Below are 17621 nucleotides of genomic sequence, written 5' to 3' on the forward strand. Positions count from 1 at the left end.
GAAGATGTTCATACCAGCTAGTTCACAAAGCACAATGCAGTGATGTGCTATAAGATATCCGTTTTGTGCTGCTACAAATAATCTATATGAACACTCCTGAAAAGAAAAGAAATGTGCCCCACAACGGGAAGATGTTTGAGTTTGAGGGAATCGCATTAAAGTAAATTTTTGATTTATCATTTATTAACTTCATTATTATTACTGCATAAAAATGGCAAGGCTATTAACTTGAACCCCCCCCCCTTTAGTTAAGTATCCTGGAATCTGTTAACAAAAATCATACTGCATCTTCTGTTGGTTATCAATTTATTACTGAGATAAATATATTGGCATTTCTTTCAATTTCTTTGATTCCTTTGATCAGATTGATTTAATCAGATAATTAAAGGCTATTGCAGCTGATGGCAAATCACAAAGGATGTTCTTGCTGTAAATGAAATCATATTTCATAATTTTCCATGTTCTGATCTTTCTTTTTCCAGGTAAAAGGGACTGATATATAAAGTCCAGGTGAGTGGATTTGTAATAAATATGCTTGTCCCAGTGGTGCTTCACAAAGCTTGCCTTTGGACCATAAAGAGAATCACAAGGAATTCAGTGTCTGTCTAGTCGACATATAGGATTATTATACACCATTTGTAGGTTGACTTTTGGTCCAATCAGATCACGGATGTTGTCTATGCCATACTTGATCATGGTGGGCCTGACAGAAAAGAAGAGAAATATCATTTTAATCAGATTGCTGGTATTATTATTATTATAGATAACTAAATCTAAATACTCATTTTATAGTCCGATTTTGTTTACATACTATCTATACCTCCTTGAAGATTTATCTGCATTGGACTATCTGCAAATTTATCTGCTTTGAACTATCTGCAAATTTCTTAATCTGAAACAAATTGTTCTAGCAGTTTCTTCCTTCAAAATATAATAAATACAAAAATAAAGGTATAAACTTAAAATTACTTTCTTAGATAACAAGGTTGGCAATCTGCCCATACCTTTCTAAGGAAAGTCCCCATGCAATCACTTGAACATTGTCTGGCAACCCCATGGGGAGCAACATTTCTGGCCGGAAAACACCAGAGTTTCCAATCTCGACCCATTTCTTCAGACCTGCAGTATAAAACACACAGTTACATTGCACTGCTTACATGGGCATGCTCTATCTTGTAATATATTTAAAACAAATCACTGGGTAGAACTTTTCAGTTAGCATTTGCTTTGTATTAGGCAAACCAGTTTCTCACCAAGTGGATGTTATCCGACTTAGATAATAAGATAATAACTTTACTTACTATAATTATTTCATGGATAAAATTGGTAAAAAGTAGTATATTCTTTTACTAATGATAAAAAATAAAACAGTAATTGATGCTTTAATGGCTATCCTGGCACAACTCTATATGCCAAATAATTAGATAATAAGCAATTATCTTGTGAAAACTGAGGCACTAGTCAATACTATTTAAAACAGAACCTGTAAAAATCCTTGTTTACACAACAAAAAATAAAACCTAGCTTTGTTCCAAATGAAAATGTTTGGCGACAAGGCAATGTTAGCATCACCTCATAAGAATTCTCTCCATTGACTCTCAAACTTTCATAAGAAATCCATACCTGGATGATAGCCAAATATCTCCATGCTAGGTTCCGTGTAGGGGTTGTACGCTGGCTTGAAACGTAATTTATGGATACCTAATGGGATATGACCAGATACATATTGGTTAATTTCTTACAAACTGACAAAAATTTTAACGAACTATTTTACTATCTTTTACCAGTTTAGTTACACATAAACTTCCACACCATTAGCATCTATGAAAACTACATAACAAAGAGATCACACTTTGCAGACTAATACTGTAACAATTATATTAACTACCATAACTATAATAACAGGTCTAAAACTCCACTTTTCATCCCACCCACCTAGTTTTTTAAAGAATTCTTTGATAACTCCCATCAAGTCCCCAAGTGTGAGGCCATAGTCTGCCACCAGACCCTCTATCTGGTGGAACTCTGCTAGATGGGTGGCATCCAGGGTCTCATTCCTGAACACACGGTCTATGGAGAAATACTTCACAGGGGTAAACTTCTCCTGGAAAAGTGGCAAAATGTTTAAAAAACGAAATAGTTATATGCACATCATATGCTTAAGGATGCTGATTATTAACTAGACCTTCACTTGTGTAGAAATCCATCCATTGTTTATATTCAGTGTATTTTTACCTTTCTTGTGCCAGCAGCCTATGCAGGCTTTGCTGTGATATGTACGAGAGAAAAACGTCAAACTGTACTGCATATACCCATATTCATGCATTTCTCCATCAACTCAGACTTAAACTTCTAATCTATGACCTAAAAAGCACCAGCTATTTGCCATCATAGGCATGAAAGAGAATATCTCAATTTCATCATAAGTACAATCAAATCAAAGAAGAGGCAAGCAATTACTTTCAAACACAAATCTGAGCTTATTGGAATTTGAAGTGCCGTTCAAGGAGAACCAATAATCCTTTCTTTGTCCAAGGAGAAATGTAAGCCATCAAATTCAATGAACACATAAGTTCCTCCTAGCAAATACAAATTAATTCTGCACCTCTTAAGCCATTGTTAGCTGAGATTGATGAGAACAATTTAAAAGACAGATGGTAGAATATATTGACAATTGGACATTCTGGTGGCATGCTGATCCTGAGATAAAACCTCATAAAAAACGAGTGCATGGCATTTTTTCATTTTATGCATCCTAGAAACTACAGGAACACAAACAGAAGCTTCAGAGCAAAATTTGACAACATGAAACTTTTGTGGGTTTTGAGCTATTTTCTACTGACTGTAAAGGCGCAGACTACGGGAGGCAGCTGCGAACTGACCCCTCCTGATGTCATTGGACCTTACTACATGGTACTCAAGCACCAGCGCCAACTTGAAAAAGATGAAAATCTATGTGAAAAAGACCCAGCCTTTGCCAGCCTTCACAAGCTTTGGGTGATGGGTCAGGTCAAATCGGAAGACTGTGCGACTCCCCTAGCAGCAGCTCAGTTGGAAATATGGCAGGCTGACCATACGGGAAATTACCACAAGTTTTGGTGCAGGGGTTTCATATATACCAACCAGGAGGGCTACTTCCAATTCTGGACCATCCATCCAGGCAACTACGGCCATCGTCCAGCCCATATCCACTTCAAGGTGACCCACCCTGGACACATATCTATCATAACCCAGATGTATTTTGCTGGAGATGCCTACCTGGGCCAGGGAGACTCTTGTTCTGTTTGTGCTTCAGACAATCCACTGCTGATCAAACGAGAATGCAGCATAGAAAAATCAAGACACAAAGCAATAGCCTTCAATATCATCCTTAGGAAAGGGAAAGGAATGCTTATGTTAGAGGATACTGAGGATGAAGAAAAAGGGGAGTTTAATATATGAATTAAAGTTAGAATGTATTCTGACTCAGGACAAGGAAGAGATAATGGAAAATAATACTGAATCTGCTGAAGATTAACTTACAACCTGTTGTTCTACTTATTATGAAGGTGGAGCTTTTTTTCATATTTTTTTCAAAGTGTATGGAATAAAAAAAATGTACATTACAAATTGATAATCTGTTGTTGTTTAAGAAAAACATGTTGTATAGAAAAAGTAAAATGCCTCTGTTATGGGCAGCAAAACAGTGACATTTTGCTTCTGCTTACAGACCATCTGTTAGTTATCACATGCTGCTTACTCTGTTAAGGCTCTTATTGCTTACAATCCCCACATTATGATGTTTGGGTATTATGTTGTAAGCTGAAATACTGGACCTTTAAGTATTTGGTGTTAGCAAATTTAGTTAATTTTCCAATATTTACCTTACCCTTTCAACTATATATTATATAAGAATAGTATTTTATAACAATTCAAACGTGGTAGAAGCCCATGACTTTACTTACCATAATTATTTCATGGATAAAATTGGTAAAAAGTAGTATATTCTTTTACTAATGATTAAAAATAAAACAGTAATTGATGATTTAATGGCTATATCCTGGCACAACTCTATATGCCAAATAATTTCAAAAGTTACTGATGTCAGAGGCCACATCAGCAAGAGCAGGGTGAATATAATCATGTAGTTGTCTTCAAAAATGTTATTCAAAGAATGGCATACAGCAATGATACAATCTTATCAATTAGGAAAATTGTAGATTTTAATGATTCTTTACTTTGTAAGTCATAAATTAAGTCATAAATTCTTTAAATTAGAAGATTTCTATCTATCAGTGGCAGCAACAAAATTGAAAAGCAGGCTACCATACATTTCCATTCTACGCAGTTACAGCATCATTGATCAAAATGCTATATAAAAACACACATTTTATTATTCTAAATTTTTTGAAAAATTGATAATTATTTGCAATTGAAAAGATGGAGTTATTATCGAACTCTGATAATGTTACAACATGGATGCTACCATACACATCCTAATTTTGGATCCAACTGCAAAAGCATTATTTTTTTAATTGAAATTATTTTTATTCTTTTTAAATTTCAATCTAATAATAACAAGAATGGAAGTTACACTCCAATTCATATCACTGAAATATCACCTTATACAATTCTGATTTTCATCAATTTATACATTCATTTTTTTAAGAACAGTGGTGTCTTGTGCTACTGCTTACAGACCATCTGTTAGATATCACATGCTGCTTACTCTGTAAATGCTCTTATTGCTAACACTCCCCATTTCGTGATGTTTGGGCATTATGCAGTAAAATGAAATACTGGACAATTTACCAAATAGCCCTTGATGTATTTTGGTATTATTAAATCTGGACGAATTTCCCATCCTTTTTTTCATTTAAACACTATCTGACAAAATCCTACAACAACCTACAAAAGTCACTAAAAGCCTAGACTTATTTCCATTTCATGACAAAAATAAAAACCAAAGTCCTCCAATTTATTTCATGATTTATAGTAAATATCTCACAGCTGCATACATAATGCACATGGCGTAACTTCAAATGTCAGAAATCCAAAAGTTACCAGAGTGAGAAGACAAAATGAGGAGATTGAGCCTAATCCTGTCCCTGTTCATCATATGTAGCAGCCTCCTGTTAACTATTGAGGCACAAAGAAATGGCACATGTCTGACCCCTCCAGACATCTTGGGGCCCTACTATCTGAGACTGAAAAAGCAGCAGCAGCTGCAGGAAAATGACAACCTCTGCGCCATAGATGCCAACTTCTCCAACCTCCGAAAACACATGGTAGATGGCTATGTTCGGTCAAGTGACTGCGCAACCCCAGTCCCAGGGGCCCTAGTTGAGGTTTGGCAGGCAGATAGTAAGGGATCCTATCACTGGGATGGCTGCCGGGGATATACCTATACCAACCAACAGGGCTACTTCAAGTTCTTCACCATCCAGCCTGGAAACTATGGCAGACGTCCTGCTCACATCCACTTCAAGGTGAGCCACCAGGGGCACACCACTCTCGTCACCCAGATGTACTTCTCTGGAGACAGGTACCTGAGTCCCAAAGATTCTTGTAAGGTGTGCGCCTCCGACAACCCCCTCCTCATCACCCGCACCACCCCAGCTGAGATCCCTGGGTACAGAGTGACCAAGTTTGACATTAACCTGGAGTTGGGTGTTGGGATGTGGCTGATGGATGACCCCGATCTACAGGGATATCAGAGATACAGAATAAAAGGTTGATACCGAAATGGCATATGTGACTTTTCTATTATATTTACTCCAGGCACAAATTATCAAACTTTCTGCAGACAAGAATACACAGGTGACAGTGACTGAAAAACTGGGAGCAGTTTTAGCAATTTTGTTGACTTGAAAGAAGAAAAAAGGCTATTATAATTTAATTACCATACCACATTGAAACATCTATATCTAAAACTTACTTCAAACAGTATGGTGATGGTTTAATTCTGACATCAAGATATTCCTTTTGTATTGGTATTTGAAAAAAGTGCTTGTTTTCAGAAATTTAATAAATAGACAGCATGCAAGCAGATATTAAGTTTTTTATTTGAAATAAACAAACAAATATGCTCCAGAATCTTTCCAAAAGCACAGGAAAAACAAAGTTGATACAATGTGCTACCTGGATTTAAGCTGTCTGTAATAATAGTACAGGTCAGGTGTGTGGGTATCTGTCAACACCATATCCTGTCAGGTAGGTTAAGAGTGCATACTACTGTAACATATTAAAGCATACCAAGCATAACCTAGGGATACTTCAATCAAAGTTAACAAATTCTGTGCACCATCCTCTCTCAATGTGATGACCGCAGGTGTCAATTTCACTAGAATGGTCCAGAACAGATGGGGCAGATAACCCAAACTTCTCAGAACTTCCCTCCACATATTTCAATCATCACAACCAGGAGTCTTTCACGTAAGAAAATACACCCAGTCTTCTGATTTTACCTACAAAAACTGGGTATACTGCTTCTGCAGAGCAGTAGGAAATAGATATGTTCCTGGCTTCAGACTGACAATGGCTCTGACACCTGTATAAATCATCATGTCCTTGAACTGGGTGTGTAAAGAACACGAGTCTTGATTTACCTGTAGGATATATTTCATCAACGAGGTGAACATATCACTGGCTAACACCCTTGATGTAAAACATATGGAACAATATTGTTTGATATATAGTGTTTCATGAGAGAAAAGAAAGGATTTGTTTAGAACCCCTATCACATGTTGAAAGAAGATATTCTCAGTAAATATCTTTATTTAATGTACCATCTTGGGCAATTCTGTGTTTAACTAAATCATTTGTTAATTTTAAGTTTGAATTCATCTGATAATATAATTATGTGGCATTTTAGAATGTTTATATACAATGGAAAGTAAGGAAGAAGAAACCAAAAAAGAAATTAATGAAGGAAAATGAAAACTGAACTTTTGCACATTCAAAGGGATGCATTTCTTTTCCTTTGAAAAAGTGAGTTAAACACACACCTTAGGTATGGAATTATTTTGTTAACAAAGGTAAAGGTTACCCTGGGGAAAGGCATGAAGTCAACTAAAGTTTAACAGCAATTCTCCACACATAATCTCTTGTATAGCGCTACATATGTTAAAACAAATGGGAATTATATTACCATGACATGCAAGGAACAACTCCACTGAGTGAATTAGAAATACATTAGCCCTTTGTCAAAGTGGGGCAACCTCTCACCTTCTCCATCATGGAATGCTTAATCAGTCTAAGCAGAGTAGGGGTGATGTAAAATTTAATGAACATGAACACTGTGGAAACAATATAAATTTAAATGAACACACACACAAACATACACATACATCCAGTGAAGGTACAGATTCATTTTGACATGCAATACAAACATGTCCCGGGCTGACCTTTCACAAAACTAACTTGTCTCAACACATCAACACCACATATCTATGAAACCACTCATTAAATCGGTCATGCCTGAGGCCCTCCTCACCACACTGAGCACAGGAAGACGTGAGCTGGGTTGATGTGCTAGAACTGGTTGAATGCCAGGCTGGGACTGTCTGTATCCGTGTAATATGCTCCTGTAGTGCTAGAGTAGTAGTAGCAGCTGGGAATTAGGATGAAGAGAGCCCAGTGTGTTCACTCCTTTAATTCTCTACTTGGGGATGATCAGGATGAGGAAGATTGCTTCATTACTGGCCTGAGCACAGATGGTGTGAATATCTACATCATAGACAGGAATGGGTATGAAGGGGAAAACAACAGAGTGAAGGTCTTCTCATATGAAGGCGAGTTTAAATTTGACTGGCGTTTTGATGGGCCTCAGGATATCACCGTGTCTGAGCGCGGAGACATATACGTCACCTCTGAGGGAGAAAAATGTGTTAAGGTCTACAGCAATTTAGACAGGGAAGAAAACCGGAGCAATGGAGAGAACAACAATCTGTTTTTGAATCAACTGGAATGTCCATTTGGCATAGCACAGGACAAGGAAGGGCATGTGTTGGTATGTGACAGTAAGCAAAAAACTGTGTACTCCTTTGATACAGAGTCGGATGAACTAGTCAACATGCTACAAATCAGTGAGTGGGAATGTCCACAGTACATAGCAGTGAACAAGACCAATGACACCATTGTGGTGTCTGACTGGGCGGCTGCCTCTGTACACATTGTGAACTCTTCAGGTGATATCTTAGCACAGTATGGCGACTGCCAAAACAACAACCGCGACCCAATGAATATCCCCCAAGGCGTTTGCTGTGATGAAGATGGTTTTATCTATATAGCAGATTGCTGGAACCACAGAATCATCATGCTTGATCCAGATGGGAAATTTGTGAATTATGTTGCCAAGGAAACAGATGGACTACACTTCCCACAAGCCCTTGCCACCAACTCTGCTGGGGAGCTGCTGGTGGCAGAACGCCATTCAGGAATGATCAAAAGGTTCGAGCTCATAGATGTCCCAATTGAAACCATTTCTCCAGAGGAATTACAACAATTTTTACTATCAGCCTTAAACTACAAGCCAACTTTATTAGCCATCTGCTATAGAGGACAACAATATGCTATCACATATGATGTCTGACTTATCAAAAGATTGAACACACTGGATACCATAACTGCTCAATTTTAATTATTCAACTTTTGTTCAAGATTGAAAGTAGCAAAAAGACGACATTATAACCTGACACAAAAAACATAGCTATAATACACTACTAATCTAACCCAAAAAGTTGAGTCTGGCTTATATAGTCATCTTGAATAAAGCTCAGTAACATGAGCTGTAACCAATTTAGATAGAGCTACAACCAGTTTGGTAGAACCCCATTTTTTCATGTTTATTTTGGCATACAGTTTTGTGCTATTTACTCTCTTCATTCAATATCAATATGAACTATGCTAAAAATCCCTTCACTGCCACCTTTGCCCTTCCAAACTGACAAACCAGTCTAATGAGTCATGAATTAAACAACTGGAAGTGGTTAACCATACAGCAAAGGTAAGGCCAAGGTTGTAAAAATAGTTGGTTCACAGACTGGCAGAGTATATTTTATATGATGCCATATGCCATTCAGATGTAGGTACTAAAATGTGTTATTTCTAAAAACAAATATGAGCTACATTTTATATAAAAGGAAGAATACCTATTTTTTTGTGAAAAGAAGACCACAAAAGACAATCTTGTAAATCTCTCATCTGCACTCAATATATTTCAATGTCTTTTATTACTTCAACATAAAAAAGGTTACATCTTTTTGCCACTGCACCATTTGTTTTTGGTTCATATTTTTAACCTTTCTTCAGTTTCCCTTCTCCTGTGCTAAGAAAAAGTCTAATCTTTCAGTGAGCCAAAATTAATCCATGCTTAAGTAATGAACTAGTAACCAGTTTAGATTAATTAAGGAATTGAAATAAAAGAAATCCCAGGGAATAAAAACAAGCATTTTATCTTCCATTACCAGCTACAGACTTAAACACAAACTATTCTAAAGAATGGAATATAAAAATAATCTAAAGTGATTAAACATGATGACTTTTAGCAATGAAATGGGGTCTCAGCAGTATAACTTTACATTATGATACCCTTAAAAATGGGCAATCAATCCGATTTCTTTGTCATAATTGTCATGCTTTAGAAACAGAATATCTGTATATCTTACTTGCTGAGCCAGCTTGTATAGCATTCTTGCACTAACCGCAGTTGTGTGAGTTCTTAGAATATTTTTCTTTCCTTCTTCTAGTTTCCAGTCATAACGGTAGCTGTGTAGATAAAAAATTAGAAAAAAAGAATATATATACATGAGATATGGTGACTGAAAGCTTTGATCCTACTGACTGGTTAAGCTATCATAAAAACATACTGTAACTAGAAATCACTGGAAACTTTGTGAAATGCTTTTAAAGCCCTGGCATTTAATTCAAATATATCAGATCTATAATATTCCTAATGCCTTATATCTTTCAAGAAAGGTCCTACCAAATACCCCACTGATGAATGATTTAAGTTTGCTGGACCAATCACAAATGCTCACTCACTTATCCCCATTTTGTAGTTCCCCTGAAGAGCATGTGAGAAAGTTTTAGACCTGTTCAACTGATGATCAGTCAACATCCAACAGGCAAAACATTAAGTTTTACACTTTCTCTAGGTCACCCTATCTAATTTTAAAAAATTAAACATCAAGAATTCAATTTCTCAGTTCATACTGATAAGAGAATCAGAAATTGGAACTCACCCTTGTGAGCCATATCCTCCTTCTGAATGAACCTTCTTTACTTTGGCTACATAATCTGCTGGTAGTTTGGTCTCATCCGCATACATTGGATCTAAAAAAAAAACACAAGTGATTATATCATATTAGACAGGTTCACCTACCAATCATTTTCAATGAAAATACATAAAAATAAATCTGGATAATTAACTTCACCAAAGCATATTCATAAACAAACAACAAACAAGGCAGCAAAGCTGTCAAATGTACAGACAAAAAACAGAAAATAAAGATGCAAAAAAGGTCATTTTGTCAATTTTGATGCAATAATAAATAATGCTTAAAATAGCACTGTCAGTCAACACTGAATTTTAATCATGCACAACAGGTAACATGGTCAATAACAGGAGCGGACCCTGAGATATTTTCTGACAGTATTCCAAAGTATCTATTTTGATCCATCCTCCATTTTGATGGTCTTCCAACAGAAAAAAATAGATACCAGTCAATATAAACTTAATAACCTGTCTTCCAGAAGACCCAGAAGATGGTCTCAATCCACCCCTTCAATAAGATTACAGTTTCAGGACCATGAGAGTTCAAATTCACATGATGAAAGTCTCAATATTTGAAAAATGATGACAGTGCATAAAATAATATTACATAAGTAACATAATGTTTAAAGACATAAAAAACAATACAACTGCTTATGTGGAAATAGAGAAATGTCAGAGCCTCAGGCAGATGAGAGGTAAAAGTCACAAATGCAAGTGCTTGAGAAAAAATTATAAAGGAAAACATAACAAAACTAGAAAAGCGCTCCGAGAGTGCAGACTTCTGCCAAGGCAGAAATTGTTGATTATTATTGATTATTGTCCTCTTTGGTCCACTTCTGACAGTTCCTGAACATTTCAGCAAAATTGGTCCATAACTTTTTGAGTTATGTTGATGACAGACAAACAGGGGTGAAAATATAACCTCCTTGGCAGAGGTAAATATAATTCCAATGAAGCTGTAAAGCTGCTATTCAAACTTTTAATCTTTGAGTTTGATATATATATATATATATATATATATATATATATATATATATATATATATATATATATATATATTAAAAACTTATTTGCAATATTAAACAAAATGTACCTGCATAATTATCACTGCTTTCTTATTATTAGAGCGCATTCTCAACGAATTAAGCCAGGCTTTACAAATTGGTGACCTAAAAATGGCGGACGTACATGAAAGAAAAACCGCCTAATCTTTTAATAGTCTCTCCGCCTCTCACACGCCTCCCCACACGTTGTCCCTGCGGGGTACAGTAATTAAATCTCGGCTCCGAACATTAATATTTCCGTGAATATCTCTGGTGATATTATCTCCGTAGATAGTCGATTCATTGCTGCTCTACGGGCCAAATTATTCCTTTTTCGTCTCTGTTTTCAAAGATAATAGAACAGAAGAGCTTTTTTCCTTCGATCGCCTTCAGCCGCCATGCTTTCTTCACCACGAGTTTAACTGATGAGCATGCGCACTTAATATTTCTCAGGTAGCTTCCGCATGGCGAACGGAGCCGAGATTTAATTACTGTACCCCGCAGGGACGACGTGTGGGGAGGCGGAGAGACTATTAAAAGATTAGGCGGTTTTTCTTTCATGTACGTCCGCCATTTTTAGGTCACCGGCTTTGTAAAGTCTGGCTTAATTCGTTGAGAATGCGCTCTTAATCTAGCAGAGAGCTTAACCTTTGGGAGTTTACAGGGAAATATCAACAAGTGTGCTTTATGTAATCTCATTTAATGTCCTATTAATTAGGCAAATAAGTTTATAACACTGAAATTAGCTAAGTGATACCCAAGGGAAATTTACAGACTGACTCTCTCAAAGGTCTGTCAGGCCCATAAGTCACAACTTAAGAAAAGCACAAAACGATAATGCGCAAAATAGGAGACTACCAATTCTGATGCAATAATACATTATGTTTAACTGCACAGTCAACATCAAATTTTAATTTTGCACAACAGGTAACACAGACGAAGGTAAAAAGCATAAGGCTTCAGGCCCATCAAAGTTCAAGTTTATACTTAGAAAGTGCCAGAATGAGAAAAATAAAAATTTCACACAAAATTGCATAAAATTCAATAATAAATGATAACCCAATTGACCTGGCTTTCTAATTTGAACTGCCTGCCAATCCTAAAAATCATACTCATAAGTTAATAATAATAAAAAGTTTTTTTTTCATAATGTTTGCAGTAGCAGTGCAAAAAGATATTTGTCAATTTTGATGTAACATTTCATAAAAAATTACAGAATAATTTGCTTTTCCAACTCAGGCTGCATTTTAGTCCTTTGTTTCTTTTTTGAAAGTTTGACAGTAACATGGTTTTCCCATAATGGTCATCATGGCAGCCGCACCAAAAATTGTGTTTTCTTCTATTTTGATGCAACATTGCATAATGCTTAACAGCATAATGACCATCAATTTTTTAATAATAAAATATACGTATCATGGATTTTCAGAAAATGTGACTAGCATGGGTCTTCAAGCCCATGGAGGTTCTAAGTCACACCTTGAAAATGCCAATAAGTGAAAAATAAAATTTTCACAAAAAAACAGTTTAATTGCCAGAAAAATTTACCAAACAGACTGCATTGCCTACTGAAGCTGTATTTTAGTTTCTTTCCAGTAAGTTTGAAAACAGTAAGTGACATGATTTCTCTTAAATGGTCATCATAGGAGCAGTGTCCAAAATAGGCGTTTCTTCAAATTTTGATGCAATATTACATAATGTTCAACAGCATAATGTCCATCAAATGTTATTAATAAAATATTAGTAACATGGACATTCAGAAAATGTGACAAGCAAAGGTCTTCACGATCATGGAACTTCAAAGTCACAACTTGAAAATGCCAAATGTGAAAAATTAAATTTTCACAAAAAACTGTTTAACTGCCTGAAAAAAATACCATACAGACTGCATTGCCTACTGAAGCTGTATTTTAGTCCCATGTTTCTTTCCTGTAAGTTTGAGAACAGTAAGTGACATGATTTTCCTTAAATGGTCATCATGGGAGCAGTGCCCAAAATAGGGGTTTCTTCAAATTTTGATGCAATATTACATAATGTTTAACAGCATAATGACCATCAATTTTTAATTATAAAATATTATTATCACAGATATTCAGAAAATGTGACTAGCAAAGGTCTTCAGGCCCATGGAACTTCAAATTCACATCTTGAAAATGCCAAAATGTAAACAAGACAGCACTGTTCTGAAATGGGTTTATTTCCATTTTTAACACTTTTTTAACATAAAACAAAAAACATTTTACTGCCATTTTTATATGACCAACTACTGTAAGAAAATTGATGAGATGGAAAAAGTATCAATAGAATAGTGTTAAATGTCCAATTTCCTCCATTCTGAGATACTGAACATAGTGGATGATTGAATCTGACAAACTGCAATGATATGAGTTTATTTCCATTTTTAACACTTTATTACGCAATACATAATAACAAGTTTACCATCATTTTTACGTAATCAACTAACAATGTTGTAAAGATGCAGGAAATATCAAACAAACACTTTTACGTATTTTGTTAGTTCAATAATAAGAATTGAATCTGAGGAAAAGTGAAAAAACAGTATAACTTCTAAAATAATGGCATGATTATGCTTATTTTCGAACTCAACCTGTGTTTTAGTAAGATTGACCACTCCTGTGAGTATAATGACAATTGGCCAATCTGTTTTTCTTATATTGTGTTATCAATGTTGCATATATGTTGAAAAAAGTGAAAAAACAGCATAACTTCCCTAAAAATGGCCCGATCATGCTGATTTTCAAACTTGACCTGCGTATTATGAATATTCATCAGTTTTGTAAGTTTCAAGCCAAAAGGTAAAATGGTTTTCTACTTATCGTGTTATCGGTGCTGCATATATGCTGAAAAAAGTGAAAAAAAACAGCATAAATTCCCTAAAAATGACCCAATCATGCTGATTTTCGAACTTGACCTGTGTATTATGAATATTCATCAGTTCTGTAAGTTTCAAGCCAAAAGGTAAAATGGTTTTCCACTTATCGTGTTATCGGTGCTGCATATATGCTGAAAAAAGTGAAAAAACAGCATAAATTCCCTAAAAATGACCCGATCATGCTGATTTTCGAACTTGACCTGCGCATTATGAATATTCATCAGTTCTGTAAGTTTCAAGCCAAAAAGTAAAATGGTTTTCCACTTATCGTGTTATCGGTGCTGCATATATGCTGAAAAAAGTGAAAAAACAGCATAAATTCCCTAAAAGTGACCCGATCATGCTGATTTTCGAACTTGACCTGCGCATTATGAATATTCATCAGTACTGTAAGTTTCAAGCCAAAAGGTAAAATGGTTTTCCACTTATCGTGTTATCGGTAAAAGTGCACGGCGACAGCGACGGCGACGACAGACGCAGATGACGGCTATATGTACAGACACATCTGTGTCTGTACATAAAAATTCCATCATGCTAGTGCAAATCACACGTCGACTTAATAATTGATTTTTCTGCATGTTGAAACTTATTGTGACTGACTGGTGCTCTGAACACTTACTTTTTAATGGTAATCTTACCTGATATGAAGAAGGTATCATGTGCGTCTCTTGCTGGATGCTGCTGTGGCTGGAACAGGGCATCAAAATTCCAGAAACTGCTTTCAATGAAGTTATTGGTTGGCATTTCTGAGAAACTGGAAAACATTGTTAAAAAAAAGGTTGATCAAACAGATTCAAGAAAAAAAAACATGCATGCATACATATACATATACGTATATATATACATCTTGAGAGTATTTTGCACTAATAATTTGCTTATGTGTCATTAATACACTGATGGCATACATATCACATGCACTGATATCACCATACAGATGCTGAGTTCCACTCTTACCCCATTTCTAGGAATATCTGTCTGTATTCTGCTCTAATCTTCAGGAGAGGATGCAGGTGTCCACTGTCTGGTAGAACACCAAGGGCTTCAAAGTTGTATGGTTTGAAAGTATGCTCCTTCCAAGAACCACTGAGAATTAAATAAATTTCATAAGCATCTAATCAGAATAAACAAGAGAATTTTACCTCTATTCATCTTCCTTGGTCTATTCTGACAAATACAGTTTATGGCTCCTTTTATGTGTAACTTATCAAATAATTAAAAGTTACAGTCACTGTTGCTTAAAACAAAATATTATGACATTAAATTCAATCATCTTCATTGTTTGAGAAAGGATCGAACTTCATCACTAACATAATTTTATGCAATCATAACTTTTCATTTAAGAATGCTAGTATGGTAAGTATGGTAGAAAAAGCATACATTTACCTAGACAACATCTCTGGAGTCAAGTCTGTTTCTTGTTTTGATATTGTGAGACTGAAGTTGCTACCTTTGGTTACAATGAATGAATTGATTTTCCTGAAAACCAAGCAATAAATATAAACAGATTAAATTGTATGCAGACAAGAAGTAAAATGATAAATACCACTGAAAATACCATTAACCTGTAAAACACCATTCTTACTCCATCTTTTAAACTGATATTTTGCCTCTACTCTGCCTTTTAAAAACATTTCGTCACAAATAAAATATATTGTTTCTGTAGTGATGCTGTAAAAATTTTTTTTCTGCCATACTCACACTTCTTGTATCAATTTTCTCTTCTTGTAGTCTGTTTTTTGCTGGTCTGTGATGCCATCCAATTGTAAGTTTTGTAACTTTATCAGACTTTGTTGAACAAGATCTTCTATACTCTCAACCTGACATATGAGAGATACATTTTAATGAGCACATATAAAAAACAAAAAAAAAAAAAAAAAGGAAAAAGCAAGCTGGACTGGTCTTGTGTCAAAAGATGATTGTACAACTATTTTTACTAAACTACTAACAAAGATTTTAGTTTATAAAAAATTTAAAAACTACTACGAATACACCCTACAAATATATTTAAATCATAATTTCTAATTACTCACGAGTCACATACCATCATGCTGTGTGTTCTCTAGTTCAGTTTCATTTGAGAATACACACAGAATATAATTATTCAACTCTGATGTTCACAGTAAATATTCACGGGCCAATTAACCTTAATAAAAGTGAAGTCCCATAAAAACAGTATGTTCAGACATTGTTTAAATCACAGCATATTGTTTACCTTTCTAAAGACTCTTGGTCCCCCTTCAGCTTTTTTGTCAATCATGATCCAACCACCTGACATTGCCTTGCTGAAGCCAATCTTAGCATTTGGCACGGATTGCTATAGGATACAAAAAAAATGCATGTTCAGATATTGCACTGACCATATACACTCCAAAAACAAACAGAGATAAAAAAATCCTCAAAATGTTAAATAATTAAAAGTAAAACCATTTCCACTTTACCATTAAGTCAGCCTGCGCAATGCCCTCTACTGGAACAGCATTGAAAACCAGAGCTTCATGGCTACCATTTTCTACAACTGCCTTGCCCTCTTCAGTTAACTCCCATTTCTTGCTGGTACACTGCTCACAGTTTATTATCTGAAATATATTCATTTTTTTTGTAAGAGTCATTCCCTGGTATTTGTTTTTCCTATCCAATCCATTGTTACTCCCTTGCCCTCCTATAACCATGCAGGTAAGTTACAATGTGATGATGCTGAATGATGGAAGGGAGTGTCAATGAAAGCTGCCTACTGATGTGAGTAACATCATAATTTTAACGGGGGGAGGGGGGGTAAGTATTACTGTGAGGGAGGGGGGCGACGTGAGCGAGTAACAATGCAGGGGCATCAACAGATGACCTGAAAAAGGGCATGGATGTTAAGCTTTAAATTTCAAATTGCTGTGGGAACATACAATTTTCATTTGTCACTGTCAATAAAGTAATCACTTGCAAGTTGCATTTAACGCATCACTGTACTTACAACGTGGGTAGAGATCGATTGATCGTTTTGGTTTATTTCTATAGGAGTTTCTAGGTGCTTTCTACATAGACCAAGACAAAAAATAAAGCATTAGCCTCATTTTTCCAAACTCAAGATCTTAGAAACTATGGCACATTGTAATCTTGGAAAAGCTGAACAAAAAAGATACGGCAACATATGTCATTAGAATGCAACTGATAATATCGTGTGGTTGCATCAGGCTTCCGTCACTATTAAACTAGTATGTTATGTATTAAAATAAAACCCAAATTACATCTCCAGCCGACTGTATACTCTTCACTGCTCCAACTATCTTTTGGTGATCTACATTTAATTCTGCAGCTAACTCTAGGGTGTCAATTTTTCCTAGTTTTTCAACCCTCTCGAGGATTTCACGTGTGGTGTCCTCCATTTCACAGTAGCTTCGCAGTAAAGCAAACTTCCGTAAACATTAAATTACTTTTTCATCGA

At 35.6% G+C, this 17621-nt stretch overlaps 2 protein-coding genes across 2 annotated transcripts; one reads left to right on the forward strand and one right to left on the reverse strand.

Moving 5' to 3' along the window:
• Window positions 1-289: 289 nt before the first annotated feature.
• On the reverse strand, window positions 290-17599 carry LOC106176573 (phenylalanine--tRNA ligase alpha subunit-like). The gene is made up of 13 exons (XM_013559033.2): window positions 17425-17599; window positions 16627-16764; window positions 16401-16502; window positions 15887-16005; window positions 15572-15664; window positions 15143-15271; window positions 14827-14942; window positions 10224-10314; window positions 9648-9747; window positions 1936-2104; window positions 1624-1701; window positions 1005-1119; window positions 290-703 (listed from the first exon to the last, which is right to left on the reverse strand). Exons 1-13 carry the CDS (start codon window positions 17560-17562, stop codon window positions 595-597), a joined length of 1497 nt encoding a protein of 498 aa, XP_013414487.2. The 5' UTR covers window positions 17563-17599; the 3' UTR covers window positions 290-594.
• Window positions 7444-9428, forward strand: LOC106176575 (uncharacterized). The gene has a single exon (XM_013559036.3). The coding sequence runs from the start codon at window positions 7604-7606 to the stop codon at window positions 8570-8572; it is 969 nt and encodes a 322-aa protein (XP_013414490.2). The 5' UTR covers window positions 7444-7603; the 3' UTR covers window positions 8573-9428.
• Window positions 17600-17621: the final 22 nt, after the last annotated feature.

This window comes from Lingula anatina, chromosome 1 (genome assembly GCF_051362555.1).
Source record: "Lingula anatina isolate TDL-2025a chromosome 1, LinAna3.0, whole genome shotgun sequence".
Taxonomy (NCBI): Eukaryota; Metazoa; Brachiopoda; class Lingulata; order Lingulida; family Lingulidae; genus Lingula; species Lingula anatina.

What these genes read in the sequence shown, in the direction of transcription:
- LOC106176575 (XM_013559036.3), top strand. Translation starts at nt 7,604, where the DNA reads ATGAAGAGAGCCCAGTGTGTTCACTCCTTTAATTCTCTACTTGGGGAT.
- LOC106176573 (XM_013559033.2), bottom strand. Translation starts at nt 17,562, where the DNA reads ATGGAGGACACCACACGTGAAATCCTCGAGAGGGTTGAAAAACTAGGA. An exon ending in GTATACAGTCGGCTGGAGAT is followed by an intron (nt 16,765 to 17,424) that starts GTAATTTGGGTT and finishes AATATATTTCAG; the next exon opens with ATAATAAACTGTGAGCAGTG. An exon ending in GATATTTGGCTATCATCCAG is followed by an intron (nt 1,120 to 1,623) that starts GTATGGATTTCT and finishes TTTATACTGCAG; the next exon opens with GTCTGAAGAAATGGGTCGAG.